This window comes from Pinus tabuliformis, chromosome X (genome assembly GCF_031772625.1).
Source record: "Pinus tabuliformis cultivar Carrire ecotype Pingquan chromosome X, CPIR1, whole genome shotgun sequence".
Lineage (NCBI taxonomy): Eukaryota > Viridiplantae > Streptophyta > Pinopsida > Pinales > Pinaceae > Pinus > Pinus tabuliformis.
The window spans coordinates 1662721891-1662743204 of record NC_142308.1 but is presented as its reverse complement, the minus strand read 5'-3'; the positions used below and the strand labels follow the sequence as shown (position 1 = coordinate 1662743204).

The following is a 21314-nucleotide window of genomic DNA, read 5'->3' as shown; positions in this document are numbered from 1 at the left end:
AACAGAACAGATGTGTTCACAATTAGTAAACAGTTTTTTAAAGTGAAGCAACACCAGAAATATTTGAACAGAAATAAAGCGTGCAAAAGAAGAGCAAGATCCTGTCAGAAATATCTAAAAACATACCCAACCTCAAAATTGTATTAGAGAAAGAAGCAATGACTGGAATTTTCACCATTTTCCTATTCCCTGCAACATCAAGCTATTTTCAAACATACATAGACAAAAGCACTTCTTCCAAAACTTTATTAGGAATTTTGTTGATATGTAAACTGTGGATCACACCATATCTTAAAATAATCTGCAAAGTTCTTTACTTCAGATTCAGATTTAGTATTACTAGCTTAACACACTGTTATCCATGTATATACCTTGCATATACACTGATAACTTGACCAGAAAAATTTTCTCCCAAGATGCAGATAACCAGCCTCATATGATCCTCAAACAACAGCCTTTCATATGCCTCTCACCCACACAATGGTCAACTCATCCATTTGATCCGATTGCTCACCGAATAGAGGTATGTCACTAACCATGAGCTACATTAGCCTTTATTTTGTGAGAAATCATAGGGCATCTAAGTAAGAATCACAGCTTGAAATTACATAATGCATGGTTATATTTGGAAGATGTACTTCTTACCTTAATTCACCTTGGGGGTCATCCTTTCTGCATAGTCAAGTGTACTGCTTGGGGTTTTTTCTTTCACAAACTTAGAGGGGCACAAAGAGGAGGCTTTGATAAAGATAGCCAGTTCATATCCCTCCATAATTAATACTAGTCATTTTTCCTTGATGAGTTGTCCCATCTTTTGTTTGGCTGTTGTGAGCAGGCAATCTTGGTTCCCTATTTGCCTCATCTCATGAAAGGGGGGCTTCAAATTTTCCTAGAGATGATGGGCTAACAGAAGAGGGGCTTGGAAAATGTAAAATAATGGCAAGGCATGAATGTTGAAAACCAATGTAACTTGAGCTCTACCCCCTCATGTGAGGACATCACTCTAGTCCCATGTTTATCACACCTATCAAAATAAAAGAAACTTAGGAAAACCTCCCAATGTGGATGAACAATGAACGCCTCATCTAAGTAGGGGTCTTAAATGAAATTGATCAAATCTTGTTAAGCAAGCCAAATCAAAGCAACGAAAAAGTAAAGGGCGGAAAAGGTAGTGCCAAGGAAAGGGTAAAGGATGTCATGGGTGAAGATTTTGCATAGCCTAGTTTATTATTATGACACCTCTCATGAAGTGCGCCATAAACCATATCAGTTATCACGGACGACTATTGATTGACCTGTATGGCTAGTAAATACTCCTCCCCATAGGACTGGAAGCACCAAATAGGGGCATTTGATGATCTTTCCATACCTATAATTGGAAACTTGTAGAATTTCTTAAGCCAATGTGAAATTTGAAGAAGATACTTTGTGTGATATACTCAAATGGATTTGTTATCAAATATGGCCCACCTTCTATCCTTGAATGACTTTTGTGATCAAGCTAGTTGATTTTACTTGACTCTTGGAGCCCATGCCAGATGATGATATGGATATCCTCATGGTCCTTTAGAGGACGTTGATGATGATTCTCTCATACCTCTAGGACATTGATTATACACCCTATTGAGGGCCTTCCACTATACCTTGGACATTGCACATTGGATGAGGGATGTTGACTTAATTCACCTTGGGGGTCATCCTTTCACACTAGTCAAGTGTATTGCTTGAGGTTTTTTCTTTCACAAACTTGGAGGGGCACAAATAGGAGGCTTTGATAAAGACAGCTAGTCCATATCCCTCCATCCTAAATACTTGTCCTTTTTCCTTGATGAGTTGTCTTTTATTTTGTTTGGGTATTGTGAGCATCCAATCCTGGTTCCCTATTTGCCTCATGTTATGAAAAGAGGGGCTTCAAAATTTCCTAGAGGTGATGGGCTAATAGCAGAAGGGCTTGGAAAATGTAAAATAATGGCAAGGCGTGCATGTTAAAAGCCAATGTAACTTGAGCTCTACCCGCTCATGTGAGGAGATCACCCTAGTCCCATGTTTAACACACCTATCCAAAAAAAAGAAACTTAGGAAAACCTCCCAACCTGCCTCATCTAAGGACAGGTCATAAATGAAATTGATGAAATCTTGTTCAGCGAGCCAAATCAAAGCAAAAAAAAAGGCTAAGTAAAGGGCGGAAAAGGTAGTGCCAAGGAAAGGGTAACCCATGTAGATGCAAGCACTCCCTTCACAAATGATGTCATGGGTGAAGGTTTGCATCAGTGTTGTTAAAATCGCGATTTTTTCAAAAAATCGCGATTTTATCCCCCACCCGCTTAAATCGCGATTTTTATCCCAAAAAATCGCGGCCTTTTTTTTATACCGATTTTTTCGGAAAAAACCGCGATTTTTTCCATAAAAATCGCAGAGGCTCGGGGCAGCGGGCTTTTAATAGGCAAAAACGATTTTTTTTTATGTCATTATGCTGTCGCCGCGCGGAGGAGGAGGAGAAGAGGTGAGGGAGAGGAGCTGAAGGGTTTCCGTCGAATTTGGGAGCGAATCCAAGTGTTTTTAGGAGAAATCCAAGACAAGATCACCAATTTGTCCATAAAAAAGTTATGTAGATTAATTTTTTTTTGTTTTGCTTCTATAAAAACTTTGTTTTTCATTGTTTTTAAAGAATTTTTTGTAATTTTTCATTGATTTGGGATGGGTAATTTGTTATGACTATGAGAACCAATTTTTTATTTTTATTTTCTCATTTTTTTTAAACATTGTTTATTTTTTTTGAATTTTCATTGTTTTTTGGCATTTGCCATTGGCATTTGGTTGGGTAACTTGGGTTTGGAAATTGGGATTTTGGAAATAATTAACTTGTAATTTTGTAAATGCTAAATTGTAATTTGTATTATGTAATCCTAAATTCCTATTTCCTAATCCTTATTTTTCCATAGGTTTGCAAATTCAAAATTCAAAAACAAACATGCCAAGGAAATTGGATCCTTTCTGGGAATATGGTGAACCTAAAACTCCGAATGATAGACAAAACTTGTATTGCAAGTTGTGTGGAAAGGAGATATTCGGGGGGGTGTACAGGTTGAAGTTCCACCTTGCACAAATCCCTGGACATGATGTGGGGCCCTGTCTAAATACAAGTCCTGAAATTATCCAAAGAGCCATGAGAGCATTGGGAGAATTAGAGCACACTAGAGAGGCCAAAGAAGAACTCAAAAGGCAACTAAAAAGGTCAGCTGAAGGAAGTGGGCCAAGTGGCACTGGTTCTACTGCAGCGTCAGTCAATCCGGTAGCTGCATCATCATATTTTGTTCCTCGAACCACACCTGGTTCACAACCAACTATCGGTTCAATGCTAAAAAGAACTGAAAAAGAACAAGCTGACAGGTTGATGACAAAATTTCTCCTCTGGAGTGATATTCCTTTCAGCATTGTAAGGAATAATCCATTTTTCCAACCTACTGTTGATGCTATTGCCAGTGTTGGCCCGGGGTACAAAATCCCTTCTCTCCATGATTTCAGAGGCCGGCTTCTTCAAGATGAAAAGCGTGACTGCACCCAAAGATTGGAGGATTTTAGGGCATCATGGGCACAAACAAGATGCACTGTTATGTCAGATGGTTGGACTGACCAAAAGGGGAGAACCCTTATAAACTTCTTGGTTAGTTGTCCCAAGGGGACTATGTTTATCAAATCTATTGATGCAACTCATCAAATCAAAGATGCAAGAACTTTATGTGATTTGCTGGATGTGTTTATTTTGGAGGTGGGTGCAGAAAATGTTGTCCAAGTCATAACGGACAATGCTGCAAATTATGTTGCTGCTGGTAGAATGCTTATGGACAGGCATCCTACTTTATTTTGGACACCTTGTGCTGCCCATTGTATTGATTTGATGTTAGAGGACATAGGGAAAATTCCCTTTGTCAAAGAGATTGTTGACTCATCAAAAAGCATCACAAAATTTATTTACAATCACACATCTGTGCTTAGCTTGATGAGAAAATGCACAAACAACAAAGAGTTGGTGCGCCCCGCCATTACACGGTTTGCGACGAGTTTCATATCTCTTCAATCCCTCTTGAATTCTATGTGGGATTTGAAGAGAATGTTTCTTTCAGAGGAGTGGCGTGCTTCGTCAATGAGCCGCAAACCAGAAGGAGAGGCCATGTGCAGACTAGTTTCATACCAGGAAGACTTTTGGGCGGGAGTGCAGGAGATGTGCGCTGTTACTGAACCTTTGGTAAAGGTTCTTCGGTTGGTTGATGGTGAGAAGCCCGCAATGGGCTATTTGTATGAAGCCATGGACAGGGCCAAAGAAGCCATTCGGTCCTACTATGATGATAAGGGAGATGATGGGTTTCAGAGACAACTCCTTCTATGGGAAGTCATTGATGAGCGATGGAACAACACACTCCATCGTCCCATTCATGCTGCTGGGCTTTTCCTGAACCCTGCATTTTCTTATGCATGTGGGTTTGATTTTGATGTTGAGGTCGTGGAAGGATTATTAACCTGTGTCCAGAAGATGGTGAGATCTCCAGAAGAACGTATAGAGATCTCTAGACAAATTGAGACATATAAGATGTCAGGTGGCACATTTGGCTTTGAGATGGCTGTCACTGATAGGACGATTAAAATGCCAGGTATTTTTTAGTTTGTACTTTGTAACTTTGTTTCAAATTTCATTGTCTCTTCAAATTCCATTTTTTTCTTATGTTTATTTAAAATTTTATTTGTAATTTTGTTGTAGACGCATGGTGGAAGATGTATGGTGGCAGAGTACCCCTTTTGCAAAAGCTTGTCGTACGCATCCTCAGCCAAACATGCAGCTCCTCGGGATGTGAGCGCAATTGGAGTGTATTTGAAAAAATACACAACAAGAAGCGCAATAGGTTAACACTTAAACATTTAAAATATTGCAAATTTCCAAATAAATTTTTGAATTCATTAAAGTTTTAAACAATATTTTTTTTATAATATTAATTATTAATTATTATTTCATGAACTTTGTACAGGTTGGAGTCCCATAGACTTAATGACATGGTCTATGTCTACTACAATCTTCGATTGTGGGTGAGACAACTAGAGAAGACACCTGATACGGAAGCCATCTCATTGGATGGGATTGACACCACTGCTGAATGGAGGGTTGAGACCGAGAGGCCTCTCATGGATCCCACTGATGATTGGTTAGTGCAGGATGAGGGGGAGGAGGAGGGGGAGGAGGAGGAGCAGGAGGAGCAGGAGCAGGAGCAGGAGGAGGAGCAGGTGGAGGAGGAGGAGCAGGAGGAGGAGGTGACACCGCCTACCCGGGCTACCACTACCACCAGTAGAGGACGTGGTCTCCGTCTACCTCAGCCTCCTGTAGCTGCTACTACTAGTTCTTCAGCTTCTAGAGCACGTCAGACTCCACTGCCATTTCCACCAGCACAGGCACCAACTTCTACATCTAGAGGGAAAGAGAAAGTTGTGCCATTTTCTCGCAAGAGGGGCAGAGGAAATCAATAGGATTAGACTTTCATTTTATTGTATATGACATTATGACATGATGAGATACATTATCATATTTTTTGTTGATATTTTGAGGCTGAGTTGGGACTCAGGACTTACTATTCAGGACATGATTCAATGTTATGTGTGATTTTAGCGCTAGAAATGATATTAAACATCTTATATATTAGTTTTTTTATCATATTTATGTGTCAATGTATTTATTTTATGTTGTAGATGGTTTAGATATTAAAAAAATTGAAAAAAAAATGAAAAAAAATGAATATTTTTGTGCCAAACGCTTTTTTCCCGCTTTTGTCGATTTTTTCCGCTTTTTTCCCGGCGCCGATTAAATCCCGCTCGCGCTTTTAACAACATTGGTTTGCATAGCCTAGTTTATTATTATGACACCTATCATGAAGTACACCACAAACCATAACCATATCAAATATCACAGACCACTGTTGATTGACAAGTGTCACTAGTAAATACTTGTCCTTATAGTACTCAAAGCACCAAATAGGGGCATTTGAAGATGTTCCCATACCTATAATTGACAACTTGTAGAATTTCTTAAGCCAATGTGAAATATGAAGAAGATACTTTGTGTGATATACTTATATGGCTTTGACATCAAATATGGTCCACCTTTTATCCTTGATTGACGTATGTGATCATGCTAGTAGATTTTACTTGACTCTTGAAGCCAATGCTAGCTGATGATATGGATATGGTCCTGGTCCTTTGAAGGAGGTTGATGACGATTCTCTCATACCTGTAGGACATTGACATTGGATGAGGGGATTTGACTTAATTCAACTTGGGGGTCATCCTTTCTCCGTAGTCAAGTGCATGCATGGTGTCTTTTCTTTCACGAACTTGGGGGAGCATAAGTAGGACGCTTTCGATAAAGATAGCCAGTCCATATCCCTCCATACTTAATGCTCATCAATTTTCCTTGATGAGTTGTCCATTCTTTTGTTTGGCTATTATAAGAAGCCAATCTTGGTTCCCTATTTGCCTCATGTTATGAAAAGAGGGGTTTCAAAAATTCCTAGAGGTGATGGGCTAGCAGAAGAGGGGCTTGGAAACTGTAAAATAATGGCAAGGCATGAATGTTAAAAGCCAATGTAACTTGATCTCTACCCCTCATGTGAGGAAATCACCCTAGTCCCATGTTTATCACACCTACTGAAATAAAAGAGACTTAAGAAAACCTCCAGCCCCAATGAACAATGCACTACCTCATCTAAGGAGGGGTCTTAAATGAAACTGATGAAATCTTGCTAAGAAAGCCAAATCAAAGCAAAGAAAAGGCTGAGTAAAGGGTGGAAAAGGTAATGCCAAGGAAAGGGTAACTCAAGTAGATCATATTCATTTGTAAATTTTTTTAGGAGAACTAGTATATTCTTTGTCAGAATATATTATGAATATGTGCATTAGATATTTCTATTAAATTCCCATGTAATTTCATCAGGTGGTAGTAAGGCTGGAATATCCTGGAAATGGATGCACTGATATCCTTTGTTTTCTTTGCTTTTTCCAGTTGCATCTACATGGAATCTTTAAATTGAAATCTCATATTAAGAAGAAAATAATAATTTCTTTACGTTCATCACTTAACAGTAAATTTTTACAATTACACATTCAAAATTGTCATACAAATATGTATCCTTAACCTATAAAGTGGAATGAAGATTCTAAGTCAGAAACATAGAATATGCAATGAAGATTTTTTGAGATTCTTGTACACAAATCTATAAAACCATTATAATGATACTACATAAAAAAATGGCGTCTTCTCACCATTTATTGAGGAACAGAATCATTCACAGAGATTCTTGCATTATTGTCATCATCTTCTATGCATTCAAAGCAAAGGAAATCTTTCATCTTTTTTGCTTCTTCTATACTGACACTTATGCACTCAGGATGAAACCTAAAGGAAATTTATACAAATCATCATAACAGTTAGAAAACTGAAATCAAATACATATACAAATGTATACAATAGCATAGTAAATAGATTATAGTAAACCACACTTTTCAAACTACAATGTTAAAATGGAAACTATAAATAACAGAAGTAAGACTTTAGTTAAAAAAAGGACAAACCTCATGGAATATGTATCTTGTGACACCTTATTTCCTATGTTTTGCTTCACTTCAATGTGAAGGATATGAAAAAATTACGACTAAGAAACCACAATGCATAACAATATTAAAGTTATATTATTATAATAGGAAGATGTTAATTGTAGTTTAAAAACAATACTTATTTTAAGTTACATGTCATATTTATCTTACCTTAACATTTAATTATTCCCTAGTATGGAAATATGGACAATCACTCACTTTAATGAAACCACAAGCCTAAAAAAAACCACAAATTTATATGTAATAATAGCAGTTCAATAGTCAATTTGGAACTCAAAAATTCAGAATGTGTATAACAAACAGGGCCAGAAAGGCACTCATCCCATCACATACACACAAACCAGGATACAGAACTAGGGACTGTATAGAACAGTATGGAATCATATGGAACAATAAAAAATAGGACAAGACAGGCACCCGACCTGAGGCATACTTAGCAAGTCATAAAACAAAAATGTGCATAGAACTCCAGGCATTGTTGAATAGATTTAATGGTGCACTCAGAACATGAATAAGCATCTACACACGTCTCCAAGACACGGAAGAGAAATGTGCATTACCATAGAATGTGCAGATAACACAGTAGTATAGGGATTACAGAAGCCTGGGGTGTAGAATCCTAATAGACCTAGAACTTATGGGAAAATATCTCACTGAATTTACAATAGCAAAAGGGAATCTGCTAAAAAGCATCAACAAACACAAAAATCTTAAGTGTCTGCATAAAAATAACCATAATTCTTCTTGTGAGTGTAAGCGTATGCACTGCAAAAGTGTATAGAAGACCCAGGAAATATGACCCTCAAAAAATCAAGAAATTGAATATATATATATATATGAGAACCCCCATAGCTTAAGTCAATTGTTAATGGGTGAGGTCAATTGTTTGATCTCGCCCATGTCCATCCGATTCCGCAATCAACATATGGATGCCCATGAGTGCCCGGCAAATATTAAAGCATGGTGAGAGCCAATGGGCAGGCAGAGGATGAGTAACTATGTGCATGTCAATTTTTGGAACAGGTAAGTAATGAGATTTTCTAGCGCAAAAAGGCCTAGATATCTGTTGGAGTCAGTGTAGCACAGCACAGAAGAATTAGCTGCCATGCAAACCCAGGTCTAGTGCCGCAAGGCAAAGGTTATTGAAGAGGAAGTATGACAGAAGCTATTGAATATGGATACTCGTGAACGTGCATTTATTCTACATAGTGAGGGAATATGAAGTGAGTTGCATTCCTGTAGAGACTTGGAATCCCATGGAAGTCGTTCTTCATTGTTGAACAGCAAGAATGGAATCTAGTGTAGATGATTCGGGAGATGTTCTAGGCACTGTAAGCCTAAGTGGGATGCTCTATGCCTACGGGGAACCACCGAGATAACCTAGAAGAAATCATGGCAACCAGAAATAACAATACCACAACCAGCCCAGACAGCAACACGATCTGTCACCTCAGACAACGAGTCGACAGGGTCAGACAAGATGTGACTGGTGAATGCTTAGAAACCCCCATGGAAAGCCATATGATTTCCTACTTACTGAAATGGTTTAAGGTGGCATGATGAGGAGTGATAGAGATTGGCTTCAATGACCTGACCATGATTAGGGAGTGCGAAGGGATCATTGTGGGACTACAGGTGCAATGGTTAGGAGGATAAAGGCTAGCAACTACGTATTCAGACGAGGACAATGAAGATACTAGGCTTCAGTAACAGATTCAAGAAAAGTAAAAGGAAAAACAAATATTTTTGTACTGAAGGAGGTTTCTGTTGCAGAGGCGACCAGCTTGTGCTGCAGTGGTCACATGTATAGATGTAAGCCACCACTAGAAGAGGATAAACTGCCAGTCTAAGTTACCAGGATTCGGATACGGATACGGATTCGGATCCGGATCCGGATCCGCCAATGTTTTGAAAAGTCAGGATCCGGATACGCGAAGGAAACAACAAGTACAAATAATATAAATATTTTTTTTATAATTTTAAAAATAAGAATTATAAATTTTATAATATATAGTTTATATATATTTGTAAAATGTAATACTTATATAAAATAATTAATATATTCCATTAATAAGCTTAGAATTAATATATTATTTATGTATTAAATAATAAGTATTCATACAAATTAAATAGTTTATAATTAACGTAAAACATAATAATAACTATTATAAAAATTATTATTATTATAGTTTATAAATTACCTATTAAAAAAAAATTATTATAAATTAAATTAAAGAACAAAACTATTGAGATTCATTTATAAAGTGAATTGAATTATAAATTATCAAGATAAAGTATCGGAGACCAAACTCTTGGGAGCTGGGAATTTAAAATATTTAATTATTATAAATTAAATTAAAGTGAATTGAATTATAAATTATCAAGATAAAGTATCGGAAACCAAACTCTTGGGAGCTGGGAATTTAAAATATTTAATTATTATAAATTAAATTAAAGAACAAAACTATTTAGATTCATTTATAAAATGAATTGGATTAGAAATTTAATAAGATAAAGTATTAGAGACCAAACACTTGGGAGATGGGAAGTTAAAATCCACGTTAAGTGCTATGTGGGCAAAATTATATTACGTGGAAACTGGAGGCTAACAATCGCGTGACACACATATGTTCCGACAGACATTTATCAATGTTAAATAATATGTTAAATGCCCATTTGAATAATCGTCGCACATATGTTCTGACAGACTTTTGTTACCCAACTGGTCCAACCAACGCACCTTCATTTGCAGAATCGATCAAGCCGCCGCCATAGAACACATGATTTTGTAGGTTTGGATTTATTTACTACGAAAGGTTCATTATTTTTGAAAGTGACTCTTAAAGTGCACAGTGCGGATCCCAGTGGATCCGGATCCGGATCCGTATCTGATCCGGGGATCCGCGGATCCAACTACCTAGCCCCACGGATCCGGTAACATAGCTGCCAGTAGCATTAACTCGATAGATGGAGATCCGACAGTTCAAACTCATTGCTAATGCATTGTCTGGGGTTCAATGTTAAGAGACTTAAGGTGGGAAACTGCAGACCATGGCCATGAAGATGCAGTGGAGGCCGTGGATATGGTGATGATGATCGGGATGGCTATGGTGGGCGGAGAACTCAAATCCGTAGTACTGGAGGCTGTAGAAGAGGTCACAAGCGGAGCTACAGTCCAAGACATGGTAGGGGTCAAGTTCGAGAAGGTAGTTTAGAGAGATATAAAATTGAACAGTGGGATAGGGAAAAGGCCCATAAGATAGCAGAAAAGGCAGGCTAGATGAAAGAATCAGTTGAGCAAAAAACGGCCGAAGCAGCCAAACAAGCCAAGGAGTCTTGGGGGAGAGAAATGAAATGGAGTGGTAGCTGAGCACATAGAAAATGCTCACAAGAACCAAGGATTTGCCAAGGCTTCCTATGATGTTACTGTCAAAAAACTGTCGCAGGAGAAAGAAGTTGCTGCTAATATTGGGGGCAGCACACTGGATTTGACAACACAGAAAGTGATTGGCAATCATGAAAGATTGAACGTAATGCATGGTGATGAAGAAGAGTTGGACTGTCTGCATGGAGCAAGAAAATATAAATGGTATTTAAAAGCCAAGTCAAGGTATGGTTCAGGCAAGATATAGGCAGAGAGAGGTGGCATGGACAAGAGAAAGAACGAAGATGGAGTGAATGATTTTAAAGTTTAGTGAAGGAGTCAGCATGTGATATGTGAACACCTTAAAGGTTTTGGTCGGAGGCATGTATATTTGGTGCAGCCATACATATTGCAAAGGAGCATGTATATTTGTTGCAGCCATACATATTGCAAAGGAGCATGCATTTTTGTAAGGCCTTAAGACTTTGATAGGCATACATTTGATCAGGCACAAATGTAGTGCACTCACAAATGGAGTTATCAAGGTGTACTAGTATCCTAGCTTGAGGGGAGGAATGTGACATGTCAAGTGAGATGGTTAATGAACCATGTATGTGAAGAGGATCTGAGATAATTGGCATATACAATGGCTAGTTACCTATTCAATCTAGTAGAGGGAAACTTTTTTATATGGAATTCAACATAAAGAGATAATCTCCGGAGTGTTTAAGGGGGTATTGTTAGGGTGGTTAGGTAAAATTGACTAGGTCAAGATACCCATGGTTTTGGCCCTAGGTTTACGAGAACCCGTGATTTTTTCCATGGTATTCATCTCCAATGCAGCATATACAAATGCCGAAAAACTCCATGTTAATTTGTCCTAGTGACCATTAAGATCCCAGCAACAGTGTCTTTAGACACCATCACACCACCACTTCTATAGGTATTTAGGGATCCTAACATACATAGCATATTCTTAACAATACCATTAATTACATAGCATTACTAGATGTCTAGAGTTGAATACTAGACTGCCCCACTCATAGATTATTGTTTTTTTTTTTAATTTGTGTTCTGCACACAGTTGTAGCTTAAACACATTGTACAATCTTTGAAACAACTTTCAGGCACATTTGGGCATTTACTAAACGCGCCTCGTACCAGAGCGGGTGCATTTCCTGCAACTTACCCTAGGATAGTAACTTTAACATTACTGCAATGAGTTTTTAATTGAATTATATTCTCTAGCTTACATAGAGAGCAATAGATTTCGAGGGCAAAAGATAATTGGGTAATGTTGAAACAATAAACTTTTAATTATGTATTGATAGAAGTGGTTGGCAAGCTAGGGGAATGAGTTGGTGGTCATAAAATCCTGAAGTGAATCCTCTGGGTGGAAAATAAATTTGCAAAGGTGTGATGGTGTATTGGAGATACAATCAAATATCCATGAGCAACTTGGAAGAAGGACGATAATTTTTGGCTGTAGAGAAGCCTGAAACGAGTGCTAGAAGCAACAAGAGGTGTGTGGCAGTGATGTGCCATGGCAGGAAAAAGCTGAGCAATTGGAGAAGTGAACAGATAGAGTGTTTACAACTAAATTTTTCAATCGATGCAAAGTTTCTAAAATGAATAGAACTGGAATTTTGGTTGTTGCCACATAAAGAAAGTATGGAAAGCACATATTGGTGCTTACCAGCACAACATCCATTAGGCTGTGAGACCAAAGGACAAGAGGAGCAGGGACAATGAAAGGAAGTGTTTTTACTAATAAGATGGGAAAGAAAAGTTGTTAAGACAACCATAGGTCTAGACAAATAATGTTTTATATCGGCAGGAATATAATATAATAATACCAGTTAGAGAAATCACAGCTGGAGGTGAAAGAAAGTTCTAGGAGGCAGCTAAAATGAGGGTCATTTTCTTTCAAAAGGAGATAAGCTCTTGTTTTGAGATTCAATTGTCACTTTTTGAATGCTTGTTAAAGATTGAAAACCTGCAAAGCTCATATTCACATAACTATGGTTAGTAAAGTGTTTCTAGATGTGCGATGAATTTTGATAGTTCATATTTTGACATGGGCATCTCATACCATATGACGGATAGAAAGGACTAGTATCATTCCTTTGTTAAAACTAAATCCACTATAGAGGCATATACACAAGGAAAAACTATTCCATGTGGTTGAAGGGAAAAGGATGTACAACTGCAAATAAGTAGAAATTTCTTTTGTGTTAACCAGATTGTACAGCTAAGTTTGCATGAAGAAGTTGTTTCACAAGAAGAGAAAAGTTATCAGAATGAAACCAACCAAGAGCCTGCTACTACTGGACCAAAGCTGGACTAAAATGGGATGAAAATTCAGGTTGAACAACTGGTTAACTGAAATACAAAAATATAAAAAAAAAATAAAAAGAATAAGATTTAAAAATAAAACATATGTATATATTCATGTGCAAAACCAATAAACACGAAATATGCATTTTTTCTTTTTGTTTGATGATTTTTAGTTTTCTTGAAGGATGTAGTCTAAACCAGTGTTGTTAAAATCGCGATTTTATCCCCCACCCGCTTAAATCGCGATTTTTATCCCAAAAAATCGCGGCCTTTTTTTATACCGATTTTTTCGGAAAAAAACCGCGATTTTTTCCATAAAAATCGCAGAGGCTCGGGGCAGCGGGCTTTTAATAGGCAAAAACGATTTTTTTTTATGTCATTATGCTGTCGCCGCGCGGAGGAGGAGGAGAAGAGGTGAGGGAGAGGAGCTGAAGGGTTTCCGTCGAATTTGGGAGCGAATCCAAGTGTTTTTAGGAGAAATCCAAGACAAGATCACCAATTTGTCCATAAAAAAGTTATGTAGATTAATTTTTTTTTGTTTTGCTTCTATAAAAACTTTGTTTTTCATTGTTTTTAAAGAATTTTTTGTAATTTTTCATTGATTTGGGATGGGTAATTTGTTATGACTATGAGAACCAATTTTTTATTTTTATTTTCTCATTTTTTTTAAACATTGTTTATTTTTTTTGAATTTTCATTGTTTTTTGGCATTTGCCATTGGCATTTGGTTGGGTAACTTGGGTTTGGAAATTGGGATTTTGGAAATAATTAACTTGTAATTTTGTAAATGCTAAATTGTAATTTGTATTATGTAATCCTAAATTCCTATTTCCTAATCCTTATTTTTCCATAGGTTTGCAAATTCAAAATTCAAAAACAAACATGCCAAGGAAATTGGATCCTTTCTGGGAATATGGTGAACCTAAAACTCCGAATGATAGACAAAACTTGTATTGCAAGTTGTGTGGAAAGGAGATATTCGGGGGGGTGTACAGGTTGAAGTTCCACCTTGCACAAATCCCTGGACATGATGTGGGGCCCTGTCTAAATACAAGTCCTGAAATTATCCAAAGAGCCATGAGAGCATTGGGAGAATTAGAGCACACTAGAGAGGCCAAAGAAGAACTCAAAAGGCAACTAAAAAGGTCAGCTGAAGGAAGTGGGCCAAGTGGCACTGGTTCTACTGCAGCGTCAGTCAATCCGGTAGCTGCATCATCATATTTTGTTCCTCGAACCACACCTGGTTCACAACCAACTATCGGTTCAATGCTAAAAAGAACTGAAAAAGAACAAGCTGACAGGTTGATGACAAAATTTCTCCTCTGGAGTGATATTCCTTTCAGCATTGTAAGGAATAATCCATTTTTCCAACCTACTGTTGATGCTATTGCCAGTGTTGGCCCGGGGTACAAAATCCCTTCTCTCCATGATTTCAGAGGCCGGCTTCTTCAAGATGAAAAGCGTGACTGCACCCAAAGATTGGAGGATTTTAGGGCATCATGGGCACAAACAAGATGCACTGTTATGTCAGATGGTTGGACTGACCAAAAGGGGAGAACCCTTATAAACTTCTTGGTTAGTTGTCCCAAGGGGACTATGTTTATCAAATCTATTGATGCAACTCATCAAATCAAAGATGCAAGAACTTTATGTGATTTGCTGGATGTGTTTATTTTGGAGGTGGGTGCAGAAAATGTTGTCCAAGTCATAACGGACAATGCTGCAAATTATGTTGCTGCTGGTAGAATGCTTATGGACAGGCATCCTACTTTATTTTGGACACCTTGTGCTGCCCATTGTATTGATTTGATGTTAGAGGACATAGGGAAAATTCCCTTTGTCAAAGAGATTGTTGACTCATCAAAAAGCATCACAAAATTTATTTACAATCACACATCTGTGCTTAGCTTGATGAGAAAATGCACAAACAACAAAGAGTTGGTGCGCCCCGCCATTACACGGTTTGCGACGAGTTTCATATCTCTTCAATCCCTCTTGAATTCTATGTGGGATTTGAAGAGAATGTTTCTTTCAGAGGAGTGGCGTGCTTCGTCAATGAGCCGCAAACCAGAAGGAGAGGCCATGTGCAGACTAGTTTCATACCAGGAAGACTTCTGGGCGGGAGTGCAGGAGATGTGCGCTGTTACTGAACCTTTGGTAAAGGTTCTTCGGTTGGTTGATGGTGAGAAGCCCGCAATGGGCTATTTGTATGAAGCCATGGACAGGGCCAAAGAAGCCATTCGGTCCTACTATGATGATAAGGGAGATGATGGGTTTCAGAGACAACTCCTTCTATGGGAAGTCATTGATGAGCGATGGAACAACACACTCCATCGTCCCATTCATGCTGCTGGGCTTTTCCTGAACCCTGCATTTTCTTATGCATGTGGGTTTGATTTTGATGTTGAGGTCGTGGAAGGATTATTAACCTGTGTCCAGAAGATGGTGAGATCTCCAGAAGAACGTATAGAGATCTCTAGACAAATTGAGACATATAAGATGTCAGGTGGCACATTTGGCTTTGAGATGGCTGTCACTGATAGGACGATTAAAATGCCAGGTATTTTTTAGTTTGTACTTTGTAACTTTGTTTCAAATTTCATTGTCTCTTCAAATTCCATTTTTTTCTTATGTTTATTTAAAATTTTATTTGTAATTTTGTTGTAGACGCATGGTGGAAGATGTATGGTGGCAGAGTACCCCTTTTGCAAAAGCTTGTCGTACGCATCCTCAGCCAAACATGCAGCTCCTCGGGATGTGAGCGCAATTGGAGTGTATTTGAAAAAATACACAACAAGAAGCGCAATAGGTTAACACTTAAACATTTAAAATATTGCAAATTTCCAAATAAATTTTTGAATTCATTAAAGTTTTAAACAATATTTTTTTTATAATATTAATTATTAATTATTATTTCATGAACTTTGTACAGGTTGGAGTCCCATAGACTTAATGACATGGTCTATGTCTACTACAATCTTCGATTGTGGGTGAGACAACTAGAGAAGACACCTGATACGGAAGCCATCTCATTGGATGGGATTGACACCACTGTTGAATGGAGGGTTGAGACCGAGAGGCCTCTCATGGATCCCACTGATGATTGGTTAGTGCAGGATGAGGGGGAGGAGGAGGGGGAGGAGGAGGAGCAGGAGGAGCAGGAGCAGGAGCAGGAGGAGGAGCAGGTGGAGGAGGAGGAGCAGGAGGAGGAGGTGACACCGCCTACCCGGGCTACCACTACCACCAGTAGAGGACGTGGTCTCCGTCTACCTCAGCCTCCTGTAGCTGCTACTACTAGTTCTTCAGCTTCTAGAGCACGTCAGACTCCACTGCCATTTCCACCAGCACAGGCACCAACTTCTACATCTAGAGGGAAAGAGAAAGTTGTGCCATTTTCTCGCAAGAGGGGCAGAGGAAATCAATAGGATTAGACTTTCATTTTATTGTATATGACATGATGAGATACATTATCATATTTTTTGTTGATATTTTGAGGCTGAGTTGGGACTCAGGACTTACTATTCAGGACATGATTCAATGTTATGTGTGATTTTAGCGCTAGAAATGATATTAAACATCTTATATATTAGTTTTTTTATCATATTTATGTGTCAATGTATTTATTTTATGTTGTAGATGGTTTAGATATTAAAAAAATGAAAAAAAATGAATATTTTTGTGCCAAACGCTTTTTTCCCGCTTTTTTCCCGCTTTTGTCGATTTTTTCCGCTTTTTTCCCGGCGCCGATTAAATCCCGCTCGCGCTTTTAACAACATTGGTCTAAACAAGATGAACTGGTCACCCAAACCATAAAAACTCAATTATGAAGAGAACGAACTAACCAGTGTGGTATGGAAACCAATAGATAAAAATAAAAGGACAAAGAGAAATGAGAGATTTTAGTTTCAGGAGTGAAAAAGAAAGGGTTGTACAAGTGTAAGGATATGGAAATGAAGAATTCAAAGGATGTGATGAGTTTTAAGAGAAGGATGAATACTGCTAGTTATACTTTTTTTGTTAGCTAAATCTATGGGGTTTTGAATAGATAATCTTCACAAAAATAATTTCTTTAACAATACACTGTATAGCTAACTATTCAATGCCCAAGGGGCATCAATGTTGCTTCACTCTAGCATCAAAGGTATAGACATTTGTGTTTTGTGCATCTCACTTTTCAAAAGGGTTAAATAGATGATCTACTCGCAATTCAAGAGAAGGATGGGAACTGTGAAGTACATCATGCAATGGAGCAGCACAATGAGATTGTGGACACTAGTAAAACTTGAAGAACAAGAAGAGCGTTGGACCTTAAGGATGCAGAGATTCTTGGTACAATGATCACACCCTCATTATGAGGTGATAGTTATGTTTCACTTGTTGATGACTTTTCTGGAATTTATGGTTCTTTTTAAAACAATAGTCTAATGCTTTAGACTCTTTGATGAAATTCAATGCCCTCATAGAAGAATAATGTTGCAGAAGATAAGAATGCTCTAATAAAATAATGGAGACAAGTTCAATATTTTTGTTGATTTTGTAAGAAAGAGGGAGTTCAAAAACAAAAAGTGCTGGTAAAAACAAGAAGTAAAATAAACGGAAAATAAGGTGTTGCATGGAAAATCAATTGCAGATATAAATTGCACAAAAGTAATGCATACAATAGTATACTTCCCAAATAGGAGTCCTACCAAAGGACAGAAAAAAGTGAAACCTAAGGAGATGTGGTCTAGAAAGAAACCAAAGGTAAGATTTTTTATAATCCTTTTATTGTCTGTTGGACCCCTTAACTGATCAAAAGCATCTAGGGTTTTTTGGATCTTTATATAAATCACATAGTTGTAATTAGGGATGTGAGAATCAATTAAAGTTATAATCTAATAGATGATTATGGTAGTTTTGAAGATGAAAATTCAATTTCTAGACAAGAAGGTAAAATGCAAAATGTTGCACAATATGATGTTATGTAGGTAGCACAAGAGACAGAAATTCCAAAAAAATGTTGAAGGACAAGTAAGATAGTTTCTTATCCAACTGATGTGATAGATAAAGGTATGAGTGAAAATGGAAGGAACAGTGTCTAAGAGTAAGAGGTCAACAAAACCCTCGCATCTTGAGCCAACATTGTTCACACTCTGAAAGACAATTTGGTCATGGCTCAAAATCAACTAAGGCAACAAATTGATAAGCATAAACCCAAACACCATTTTAAAGGAGGGAATCGAGTGTTACTTTTTCTAGAGCCTAATAAGAAAACCTCTCTCTAAAAATAATCACCAACAGAAGCTTTCTCCAAGGTTTTATGGCCCCTATAATGTCCTCAAACATATTGGGCCAATGGCCTACAAATTATAAATCTAGACCACTCTATAATTCATCCAATATTTCATGTCTCCTGCTTAAAGAAAGTGGTTGGATCTGATTTCCATGTTTAAACTACCCTTCTAGAACTAGATGAAGGAGGTTCCATTTGGTTGCAACTAGAGGCCATCCTTGACAAAAAATATTGTCATCTCTACCACCACAATATCCAAGAGATCCTAATACAATGGAAGGATACGTAGCTTGAGGATGACACATAGGAACTGTAATGACCCACCTATAAATAAAATACGAGTATTAGCATACATATGAGACCTCCATATGATAGCTACGTATGCATGGACCCGCATGTATCGCACTATATATAAGCTAGTTACTACAGGAAGAGATATAAATTAAGGTAATGAAATAATACCTCACCAAAGTATCATATATATGATAAATCCTTAAAACCAACAAAAAATGTTAATTTTAATTTACAAATTAAAATATAAAACTTAAAAATTAATAAAATAATAATATAAATTAAATAAATCAAATTAATTCATTAAAATAATAAATAAACTTTATTAAATCAAAACTGCGTATCCAAATAAAATCAACGAAATCAAATGAGATTTGATTTCATAAAAGTTACACATAACAAAATATTAACACGGAGATGGGAAGAAGACGGTGGATGAGGAAATAAAAGGAGGAAGGAAATCTTGAAAGAGGGGGAGAAAAACCATTTTTATGGAGGGAGCAGACATGAGAACAATTTTGGAACACGATGGTACAGCTATGAAGGGAACTTGAGTCTTGATTATATTGGAGTTTTTGGGCATGGGGGAATCAGATTGCTTCAATTGGAAAGCATTCTGACACTGAGTACCTACGTTGTACCCAGTTTAGCAGGGAGGTTTTGGTTGTTTTGGTAACGTAGCCAGACAAGAATCGCAAAAGAGCAAACAAATTTGCAGCAGAGCAGACAAGTTGGTATTCATTAGATTAATCTTTCAATTTCAGTATTCAAATTTCATGTTCTAGTATTTGAAATTAATTTGAAATCAGGGTTCTTACAAGAACCAGTTGATATCTTACAATAATTTTCTCTTCTCCAACACATTTGAAGACAATTCTCTATTGGCTTCAATTTTTCACTCTACTTTAAAAACCATTGTGTATGCCATTATAATTAAGTGTTCTAAATTTATAACCTATCAGACTAACATATCAATGTTTCCATCTTGTTTGATCTAATGCCAATATGTAGATATTCTAAGGAGCTTAAAAATTCAAATGAACCATCCTCCATAATATCTTCCACAATATCGACATGAGTATGCTCTCTAATTACCCAAAGCCCTAGAGATGTTGGATCAAGACATTTAATTCCAATCGCCAAGGAACAAGATATGAGCCTCGATGTGGATGAGTGGATGAAGAAATCATTAATTGGGGAAAAAGCACAAGGAGACATGAAACATATCTAAGCACCATGCACGTAGCTTGTCTAATCAAATTCGTCCAATTGTTGTTGTTCAAGTAAACAATGGCGAACTTCACATGTTTCACTAGGTGTAAGTTTACCATATTGGTTTGGAAACAGTTGGAGGTTACATGCAAGGATCATTTCAGAAACCTCCCACCAAGTGTCACTTCCCCTAGATTTGTGGCATGCGCGTCACAAACCTCAATGTTATCAAAACTCATCAACCAGATGCTACAGAGCTCATTCCTCATATCAACCTTGCAGCTTTGACATCCCACGTCACTTCTAGGAGTTGTCAGCACACTCAGCTCAACTGTTTTGGGGTAAGCCCACTTTCCATGACTTGTGTTGCATTTCTGGCACTTTTTGTGTTTCGCTTCATATGAACATTGTCTGCTTGATTTCAGTGAGCCCTTGTTGTCGTTTACATGTATGCTAGCTTGTCCTAGCACTGTTTCAGTTCTCGTTGCTATCTCACTATTGTCGCATGCATGATATTGTTTTTCACGAACGGTCGCCGATTCGGCAACTCGTTTCACCCACATGCATGTTGTTCCGTTTTCTGAATCTGTACTTCACCGTTTGCATGCATGATCATTCACTTATGCTTACACTCAGTATCACCATGCATTCGCACTCACATTCACGTTCATTTGCCCGTCGACGAGTCTGGGCAGTGTTGGCCCGGACTCTGCCTCACCAAGACAACATTGCCCAATCCTGAGAGGGAAGGCTCTATCTTCCTCTCAAGAAATGCGCATTTTTTCCCAATGACTGTCCTCCAAGACTGTTTTGTGCATTTCTGAAGGACAGTGATTGTTGGCCCAGAAAAATGCGCAATGCAGTCACTAAGCCTACAGCCATTGCCAGCTAAGATCGCGCATTGCGCAATTCCGACAATCAACTGCCAGACTGGACTGTGCATTGCGCAATTCTAGCAGTCAGTCAGTCTCCCAGCAGCCAAGATTGTGCCTTGCACAATCTTGGCAATCAATCTCCCGACCTCCCAGCCAAAATTGCGCAACCTTCATGATCAGTCACACAAGTATGTTGCAAGTCAGTTCTCAAGTTCATTTTGGTTTTTGACTGACAGATTGCTTTCCGTGAGTGTTACCATGTCTCCAAGTATTGCAGGTGTTCATCTGGCTCTCAGTCGTGCAAGTACAA

General features: G+C 37.8%; 1 protein-coding gene and 1 long non-coding RNA gene across 2 annotated transcripts in view; one reads left to right on the top strand and one right to left on the bottom strand.

The window, feature by feature from the left end:
• The window catches only part of LOC149146390 (uncharacterized), a 42523-nt gene that overhangs the window by 8519 nt on the left and 12690 nt on the right, over window positions 1-21314 (bottom strand). The window contains exon 2 of the long non-coding RNA XR_016264327.1: window positions 7303-7435. This is a non-coding gene — a long non-coding RNA (uncharacterized LOC149146390). The remainder of the gene's footprint in view (window positions 1-7302; window positions 7436-21314) is intronic.
• On the top strand, window positions 4234-5734 carry LOC149146391 (uncharacterized). Its single transcript, XM_089450090.1, has 2 exons — window positions 4234-4898; window positions 5022-5734. Exons 1-2 carry the CDS (start codon window positions 4771-4773, stop codon window positions 5512-5514), a joined length of 621 nt encoding a protein of 206 aa, XP_089306216.1. The 5' UTR covers window positions 4234-4770; the 3' UTR covers window positions 5515-5734.

Coding starts and splice junctions, on each gene's coding strand:
- LOC149146391 (XM_089450090.1), top strand. CDS start 4,771: ATGTATGGTGGCAGAGTACCCCTTTTGCAAAAGCTTGTCGTACGCATC. Junction 4,899..5,021: donor CACAACAAGAAGCGCAATAG/GTTAACACTTAA, acceptor AACTTTGTACAG/GTTGGAGTCCCATAGACTTA.